Consider the following 10,280-nt stretch of genomic DNA (forward strand, 5'->3'; position numbering starts at 1 on the left):
CTGCCTGTCATAAAAGAGTAGCCTCTAAGGCTAAAGGGGTTTCCTCTAAAAATCAGTGTCAGAATGACCATATGTTTGACGTCCAATAGTCGATGATAAGATAAAAAATCAATATAGTGGCATCGTTAAATAAAACAAACTTTACTTTTTCTTTTTTTCTTTTTAAATGGCTAGGTATGTGGTTGACAGGTATACATGACATTATGTACAGTAGTGTTCATTTAAGAATTGACCGTAATTATTTTTTGGTTCAGGCAAGTATGAACCGAAAAAACGATGTGCACACTGTATGACTTTATACTATCATTTATTTATTTATTTTCACATGCAGTGATTCTCCTCAAACATTAGACAAGCAGAAATGAAGATGTTATTCATAATTTAATGATAAAAAGGGTTAGCAATAGCCAAAATTAGTTACACCTTCTAAGCAGTTTTGTTAAAAAGAACATGAAAGCAAAATGGAATAGTTTCCAATAGTAAAGGGTATCATAGACGGTAAATTGTTAAAACGAGCACTGATCAGATAGTGTTATTTCCATTAGTTATCCAAAATATAGTAAAAAATATTTTAGTCTTTGATCACTTATTAGACAATTATACTATCATTTATTTATTTATTTTCAATTCAGTATTTTATTGTGACCCTGCACAAGTGTGCACTCATCCCAACAGTTATAGTTGCTCATATTTGTCCATTAGTACCTGCATCTATCTCACTGCTTGGCACACAATATAGTTTTTACTTCATTTGCATTGATTTACTTTTTGTTTTCTATCATCTGTTGCTATTGCCATCCTGTGGAATGTTTATGTGGGCATGATAATTGTTTCAAATGGCTACTCTATAACTCTCAACTGGTTGCATCCAGAGAAGATCAGTACCATTTACACTTACTACAGGTATGTAGTAGTATCATGGTTTTGAATGACAATGTGTTTTTTTGTGGGGGTTTTTGCTGTATTATTGTAAGTAAGGTTGTAAATATGTGTTATTTCAGTGCTCGATATGGACAGTGGCACCAAGACAGGAGTGCATCAAGATACAAGAGTGGTCCCCGATTGATGGTGTTCATTATGGGCGGAATGACCTACTCCGAGATGAGATGTGCTTATGAAGTCACTCAGGCAGTGAAAAATTGGGAAGTTCTCATAGGTAATATACTGGGACACTTTCTACAAACTACTGGAGGAACATTTCAAATATCAACTATTTTTTTATTAGGTCACCTAAGGCAAAGGCTCCAGTGACTTATTGCTATCCATTTTTCGTCCAGCAATGTCCATCATATGTGATGCTAACCATACCAACTCCCAGAACAGGCAATTCTCGGAAGGCTCGTGTGCTTCAAGCTCAGTATTCACTCATTCCTGACGTGACGTGTTGTGCACCACATGACTACATGCTCACCAGGGGGCGTATTTGCAACATGGAAGAAAAATGGCTGCACCCATTATATACAATAGCCGGCACATTTTTATTGTTATATTAATTAACCTTTAGACTACTGGATTCATTTTTAACACAAACCACGTTGAGTGGGTACAAGTTTATAATTTTTACTCGTATATTTTCACTTAAATGTTTTATAAATACATGAAATAAAGTTCATATATGAATCGGTAAGTATTATTTTCGTAGGGTTTTTGTAATTTTAATTATTTTTAGACCAGGTGATTAAAATTAGACAAAAAATCGAAAACGTTGCGTTTACTTACGGGCATTTGTGGCCAGCTGTCCAGTATTTATGTCCATTATTCCCGATAACAGTGGTTTACCGACCAGACTTTTTTTTTAAACCCGAACTACGATTCATATAGCAATATTTGGTGGTTTTCGTTGTTGGTAAAACGATCAAATTTATTATCAAATTAGCTGTCACAATCATCTATCGATCCCTGAAAATTACCGCAACGTGCCGCCATTGTTGTCAAGCAAAAATACTTGCCGAAAACCACTTTTTGTACTAAAAACTTCAAGGTATTTTCAATTGAAAAAATCAAAACAAAAGCCACCATTTTGAAGAAAAAAAAACTTCTTTTATTATATTTCCGTTTCCGATGAGTGTCGTGTGCAAAACGGCGGGAAATATGAATAGGGGAATTCACTGTATACAGTATACAGTATGTCGACTGACGTGACGTCGTGCGAGATATTTCGCCTGTAGTACTCAGAAGGTTAAATATACCAATGTACTTGTTGATATTAAGCAATACTGTACATTAAATATCGTTGAATATGTCCTACCAGGTCAAATGCCTTGCTTAACCTCTCCTTTAATCAGCTGTCAGTTAATTGTTCAGAGTGATAACATACAAAACTGGAGTCGCCAGTTTACTCTACATTTTGTGAAGTGTAGACATGTCATCGTCAACTTTGTTTGAACTTTGTTGATTGTCACGTGAATTGGTACTACCCTTTGCATTGTTATTCTTTTAAGTCGTGAGGAGTGCCCATTGTTACCATCACAGGATGAAGCTGATAACCTAGCTACTTCATTGATCTGTTATTCTTTATAGTCTTAGGGAGTGCCCCATTGTTACCATCACAGGATAGGGAGTTCCCCATTGTTACCATCACAGGATGAAGCTGATAACCTAGCTACTTCATTGACCTGTTATTCTTTATAGTCTTAGGGAGTGCCCCATTGTTACCATCACAGGATGAAGCTGATAACCTAGCTTCTCCATTGATCTGTTATTCTTTATAGTCTTAGGGAGTGCCCCATTGTTACCATCACAGGATAGGGAGTTCCCCATTGTTACCATCACAGGATGAAGCTGATAACCTAGCTACTTCATTGACCTGTTATTCTTTATAGTATTGAGGAGTGCCCCATTGTTACCATCACAGGATGAAGCTGATAACCTAGCTACTTCATTGATCTGTTATTCTTTATAGTCTTAGGGAGTGCCCCATTGTTACCATCACAGGATGAAGCTGATAACCTAGCTACTTCATTGATCTGTTATTCTTTATAGTCTTAGGGAGTGCCCATTGTTACCATCACAGGATAGGGAGTTCCCCATTGTTACCATCACAGGATGAAGCTGATAACCTAGCTACTTCATTGACCTGTTATTCTTTATAGTCTTAGGGTGTGCCCATTGTTACCATCACAGGATGAAGCTGATAACCTAGCTACTTCATTGATCTGTTATTCTTTATAGTCTTAGGGAGTGCCCATTGTTACCATCACAGGATGAAGCTGATAACCTAGCTACTTCATTGATCTGTTATTCTTTATAGTCTTAGGGAGTGCCCCATTGTTACCATCACAGGATAGGGAGTTCCCCATTGTTACCATCACAGGATGAAGCTGATAACCTAGCTTCTTCATTGATCTGTTATTCTTTATAGTCTTAGGGAGTGCCCCATTGTTACCATCACAGGATGAAGCTGATAACCTAGCTACTTCATTGATCTGTTATTCTTTATAGTCTTAGGGAGTGCCCCATTGTTACCATCACAGGATAGGGAGTGCCCCATTGTTACCATCACAGGATGAAGCTGATAACCTAGCTACTTCATTGATCTGTTATTCTTTATAGTCTTAGGGAGTGCCCCATTGTTACCATCACAGGATGAAGCTGATAACCTAGCTACTTCATTGATCTGTTATTCTTTATAGTCTTAGGGAGTGCCCCATTGTTACCATCACAGGATAGGGAGTTCCCCATTGTTACCATCACAGGATGAAGCTGATAACCTAGCTACTTCATTGACCTGTTATTCTTTATAGTCTTAGGGAGTGCCCCATTGTTACCATCACAGGATGAAGCTGATAACCTAGCTACTTCATTGATCTGTTATTCTTTATAGTCTTAGGGAGTGCCCATTGTTACCATCACAGGATGAAGCTGATAACCTAGCAACTTCATTGATCTGTTATTCTTTATAGTCTTAGGGTGTGCCCCATTGTTACCATCACAGGATGAAGCTGATAACCTAGCTACTTCATTGATCTGTTATTCTTTATAGTCTTAGGGAGTGCCCCATTGTTACCATCACAGGATAGGGAGTGCCCCATTGTTACCATCACAGGATGAAGCTGATAACCTAGCTACTTCATTGACCTGTTATTCTTTATAGTCTTAGGGAGTGCCCCATTGTTACCATCACAGGATAGGGAGTTCCCCATCCCACAGGATGAAGCTGATAACAGGATGAAGCTGATAACCTAGCTACTTCATTGACCTGTTATTCTTTATAGTCTTAGGGAGTGCCCCATTGTTACCATCACAGGATGAAGCTGATAACCTAGCTACTTCATTGACCTGTTATTCTTTATAGTCTTAGGGAGTGCCCCATTGTTACCATCACAGGATAGGGAGTTCCCCATTGTTACCATCACAGGATGAAGCTGATAACCTAGCTACTTCATTGATCTGTTATTCTTTATAGTCTTAGGGAGTGCCCCATTGTTACCATCACAGGATGAAGCTGATAACCTAGCTACTTCATTGACCTGTTATTCTTTATAGTATTGAGGAGTGCCCCATTGTTACCATCACAGGATGAAGCTGATAACCTAGCTACTTCATTGACCTGTTATTCTTTATAGTCTTAGGGAGTGCCCCATTGTTACCATCACAGGATAGGGAGTTCCCCATTGTTACCATCACAGGATGAAGCTGATAACCTAGCTACTTCATTGACCTGTTATTCTTTATAGTCTTAGGGTGTGCCCCATTGTTACCATCACAGGATGAAGCTGATAACCTAGCTACTTCATTGACCTGTTATTCTTTATAGTATTGAGGAGTGCCCCATTCTTGACAGGTGATCTGAATCAGTGTATGCTGGTTTGAACAACAGTCAACTCTGACCTAATGTGTGGTTTTATTTTGCAGGTGCAACTCACGTTTTAACACCCGAGGGATTCCTCAGTGATCTCCGTGACCTCTCGAATATGCCAACTTAAACACTGATTAACACTGGACGAAACATTATGGATTTAATTGATATTCTTCTTTCCTATATAGTACTAGAAGACGTATACAGCACCATACGGCATTCATTGTTATTAAATGAATTGTGTAGGACAGAAAACTAAGCTAGTTATTTGTGGCATTCTCTATAATTAATAGTCTTGGACAGTTTAGATTGTTTAATTTTACTTTAATGAATACTTCTTGCATTATGATTTTGATAATAATTAAAATGTTTAGGTTTGAAATGAATATTTAGTTTGAAATGAAATGCAAGGCATATAGCCTAAATGAACTTATTGCTGTGGTATTTAAACAATGAACCAAATCTGTTCTGTACTATTTTACCTCTTAATTAACATTACAAAAAGGTATGTTGTCAAGAGAAGGCATGAGTTGTTTTATTACATAGAAATGAATACCAGGCTGCCAATTTAGCAGGATTCTGTGTTTCTGTCAATCCCAGATTTTGGGTCGGAAGCATAAGGTTATGAGATGGAATCCCCAAATATCTATATTAAATTATGTTTATGATTGTGGCTGAATTCTAAAATATATGCCCAAATTGAATGCCTGAATATGTACTTTTATTACAACTGAACATTAATATATAGACTATAGTGCAATTATTTGTACTAGCTCTTTAAAATGTAAACTGAAATTATTTGTGCACGACATAAGTTGATGTATTTGATGTATAATATAAACCAGGGCCCCATTTTACGAAGCAATCTTAGCACTAAAAGCATCTTAAGTCCATGACTATCTTATGCACTTAAGGTGATCTTAGCATATAGATCACTTCGTAAAACGGAGTCCTGCTTCTAATCCTGCTGGCGAAATGTCCCTTTTTTCACCAAAAGTCTGCTTACGTTGCTGAGTTTTAGCAGTAGTGAGAATTTAATTTGCAGTTTGGACCCAATCCTATGTTAAGCACACAATCCCACAACAGACGTCAAAACCAATGACTTGTTTAGTGTCATAGCTCACTTAATATATTGTCTGTCTATTGTTTTATTTTGGCGTGAGATTGTATGTTGGTACTCATGTCACGCCATTTGCAATAATCAGTCCAGCATCATTCGGTTCTTGGCCAGATCCATTTCAGTAATGCCAGATTATATTAAATATTACTTTTAAGTTTAACACAACAAGAATATTAATTATCAGTTACTTGATTTTAACTATTGTGTTTTTAATGAAAACATTCAACTGTTTTGATTAAATTTTATTACCAAAAAGATTTTGATAACGAAATATTACAATTCGAACAGAGTGTATAATTAGGAACCTTTTTGAATGAATGCAGAACATGACGAAACAAGCTGAAATGTATCGGTAAATACCTATTGTTATCAAACTTCTTGAGTTTTTCCTAGGAAGGGACAGGCCATTTCTCCTTTTTTCAGTTGTAAATTAGAGTCTGATAAACAACCATTTGTTTGCATTTTGATGTAAACTGTGCTGTTAATTGCTTACATTCTAACATTAATAACAAAATGTAGTTATATAGAGTAATTAAATTAAATGTTTAACATTCCATGTCTTGTTTCAGGGACCAGTCCTTTGGTTTATGTGCAATATTTTATATGTGATCCATTTTATTTTTATTGTGACATCAGAAGAAGAAAAAAGTTTTTGTTTGTAAATATCTTCATATGACATATTATGCATGTCACTATAACTTGTTGTTGTTAGTACCTAGTTCTGCAAAAGAAAGTGAGACATGTAAATGTGAGTTTGAAATCAGGTGCCGACCTGCACACATTAAACGTGTAATCACATGAATGGGTGGCAATCAGATGAGTATTCCAATATTTAACGTTGCAGATCCTTCATACATGTAGGTGAAACAGTTAGTTCACCTTAAAAGTGAAAACATGGCCCAAGCTCAGTTACTGAATTGTTTTGTTGAAGGGCCACGCTACTCTTCATCTTTGTCACCTGGTTGAAGGGTCACGCTACTCTTCATCTTTGTCACCTGGTTGAAGGGTCACACTACTCTTCATCTTTGTCACCTGGTTGAAGGGTCACACTACTCTTCATCTTTGTCACCTGGTTGAAGGGTCACACTACTATTCATCCAGCTTGTGAACTGTGCTGAAACAGCACCATGAGTAAGATCTGTGTACATTAGAAGTTGCATGGCATTAAACACGGGTGAGTAATAAAAATACACACACATTTGGTTTTAATAAAAAAATTTAAAAAGGCAGGCTTTGTACTAGCTGAGTATCCTCTATCCCTTGTTTATCAGAGAGGATTTGCCTAGAGTGTTATTTACTGTTGAAAACCGTTCATTTGGAAATTTCCAAGACCTAACTCGTCATCAAGTACTATATCTAAAATATGCTAATTCTGATATCACAAAACCTTAATGTAATCATTTCTTGTTCATTCGAGACTTGTTTTAACTATAACTACGTACAAATGCTAAAACTGGCTGACTATATGTATCTGTGTATCTTCATGATCCTGAATAAATTGCACCATTGCATGCAGGTATAAGTTAGGGTTGAATGTGTTGACTGCTAATTGACTGAAGTCAGTCTAGCTCTATCCTCAGATATATACAGGTAAAGCTAGAGGACCCTCATGCTAATAAGTGATGATTTTCCATTTCAAATCTTGGCATTTTCTCTTGTTTCATTTTGGCAAATTCTGTTGTGCTTTTTTACCAATTTTCTAAAGTTTCCCAATAATGTCATGAAATTATCTCAAACCAATTAATGGAAATACCCGAAGTTTTATTAATACAAAATTATGTTGTTACAATTTATGAAAGAGTAAAATAAAAAGACAAAAAACATCAAAATGGACAATACCAAAAATCAGTTTTGTTTTGTAATCGGCACTAAAATCAAATTCATAGCCTATATTTTTATTTGAAGTTAAAATTATTTCACTAAATGTTCATAACTGGCACAAGTTCACATATGCTAAATAGTTGTAAAAATATGTTGTAAGTACAAAAACATTATTATACATTATAACTGTTTGAGCACATTTTAAAAATTGTATGTTAAAACATAATAGTACCAAACAATAAAACTTTTGAATTCCATTTCAATTGGTGAACTTCATGATTCCATCTGTTTTTCTGTGCTTGTTGTCCTAACAGTATCATAACAACATGAGGGGCAATCTATAGAATTGTTTTGGTCCAGACTTTAATCTTAAAGTTACTTGGTTCTCTTAAAGCATTTTTTTCTAAAACTTACTACTTTTTTCAGATCTAGTGGTATGAAATTTATTTCCCAATGTATAATTAAGGATTATCTGTTATTTCTTTACGTTCATCTGGGTATGAACAAAACAAATCATTCACAAACTGTGTGAATCAGCGAAGCCGTACTCACATACCCAGTAAGTTTGCAGATGATTGTTTTGCTTCATACCCAGATGAACATAAAAGAAATAACAGACAATGCTTATAATTAAATTTAAAACATACTTACTAATAATTAAAAGTTCATACTTTATTTTGAATTATTTTTGGTCCATAAACAATAATGCTCAACTAACCCATATAAAATGACATCATCAGATATGACATTCTCTGACGACATAATTTTTATGTTCATTGAGACATGAACAAACTTCCAATGCTACAACTGGACCAATGGGATGATATTTGTAATGAATGTAACAGAAATGTAATTACTCACCTACAAAGTCCATAACTCAAAGCATTCTAATCTTATCTGAAGATAAGCAAATTCTTACCGGTATATTCATCATCTAAAACGTACTTGAAAAAACTCATAGATCACACAGTCATATTAAGACACTGTCGACATCAGGACAACCAAGTACACATGACATGTACAAAAATGAACATTCCAGGTGAAAAACAACCAGTATTGTACAACATGTTAAGAGTACCATGTACCTTTAATGTAAAGGTGTGTAGTGGTGATCTTCATTAAGCCTTGGTTAAACCTTTCAACACCACATAACTGGTTAAATCCTGCTGAAGCAAACTTCAAAATTACGAAAATGTATATACATTTTGTAGAATTAGTTATCCCTTTATTGGTAACCAGTTAAAATCTCTTGTGAAGATCTGGATTCAGGATTAAATCATTGTTTTATTTGTCTTGGTGATAATCGGCTACTGGCTTAAAATTACAAATATACACAGCATGTTTTGTAGTAAGAATAACATACCGCTAAATTCCATATATTTACAATTACAGTCTAGCTTTGTTGTGTCCCTCTTGCTGAGTGGATATTGGCTGATCTGAGCCAAAACATGTATCAACTATCTTAATGTGTGATAGACGTGATTAACTGCTTGGATTTGTTTTGTTTTGTTTTTATTGCGATACATTTTTGTTTGTCTGTTATGTGTAAATCTTTCAGATTTTTTACTTTTTCTCTAAAACTATTTGACCAGTTCCAGCCTAATTTTGTGAAAAGCTTCAACGGCACATGGAGAAACAAATTTGTGAATATGGCAATTCACAAATTTGTTGACCCATTAAAAAACAGTGTCATGATTTAGGTAATTCTGACTCCCTCAAAAACAGGTGCTGTGCACTAAAGAGTCTAGTATATGGAGTCAGTCATTTTACTATGGTGACCATTTAGGCCCATGAGCCTCGTTATTACTAATTAATGCAATTATATTTCTTGAAACTGCTTGTTTTTGTTTCTTTTTTATTCATGTTTGTTATAATTTATTTAGTAATTATTTTAAATTATTGTTTATTGCCAATCATTTTTAATTCTACAGTGTAGAAATATTGGAAATAAAATAATAACATTAGCATATACATTTGTTTGATAGCACATTAATTACCATTGTGTTAAATTGTGTATATTTTATTTCCATCCTGCGCTTGTTTTTTAGTCAATATTAGTTAATATTCTGATATTCTTCATGATATTGACACAACAGCTTTCATCTGTAGTAATAAATATATGAAACAGTAGTCACTGACCCGAGACTGGTTTTCTTTTATATAAAATTCAATTTAAGCTATTAAAACACCAGGATGATTAGAACACACTGCATTTTCATAAACTGAATTCATTTGCATGGAAGTACGAAGCATACAACCACTTTAGGGTAGTTTTCCACATGCACTGTTTTTGAAGTTTGTTTTGTTTAACAACACCACTAAAGCACATTAATTAATCATCGGCTATTGGATATCAAACATTTGGTCATTCTGACATGTAGTCCTAAGAGGAAACCCCGCTACAGTTTTTTCTAATGCAGCAAGGGATCTTTTATATGCACTTTCCCACAGACAGGATAGCACATACCACGGACTTTGATATACCAGTTGTGGTGCACTGCCTGGAATGACAATGGGCCCACTGACGGGGATTTGATCCCA

The 10,280-nt window shown here is 35.2% G+C and overlaps 1 protein-coding gene across 2 annotated transcripts in view; it reads left to right on the top strand.

Annotated features, from left to right (window-relative positions):
• The window catches only part of LOC121383982 (syntaxin-binding protein 1-like), a 68,408-nt gene extending 58,539 nt beyond the window's left edge, over nucleotides 1-9,869 (top strand). For both annotated transcript variants that reach the window (XM_041514114.1, XM_041514116.1), the window contains 2 exons: nucleotides 1,002-1,156; nucleotides 4,855-9,869. In XM_041514114.1, the coding sequence (XP_041370048.1) occupies nucleotides 1,002-1,156; nucleotides 4,855-4,925 (226 nt within the window). In that variant the 3' untranslated portion in view covers nucleotides 4,926-9,869. The remainder of the gene's footprint in view (nucleotides 1-1,001; nucleotides 1,157-4,854) is intronic.
• The last annotated feature ends 411 nt before the right edge of the window (nucleotides 9,870-10,280 follow it).

This window comes from Gigantopelta aegis, chromosome 10 (assembly GCF_016097555.1).
Source record: "Gigantopelta aegis isolate Gae_Host chromosome 10, Gae_host_genome, whole genome shotgun sequence".
NCBI lineage: Eukaryota > Metazoa > Mollusca > Gastropoda > Neomphalida > Peltospiridae > Gigantopelta > Gigantopelta aegis.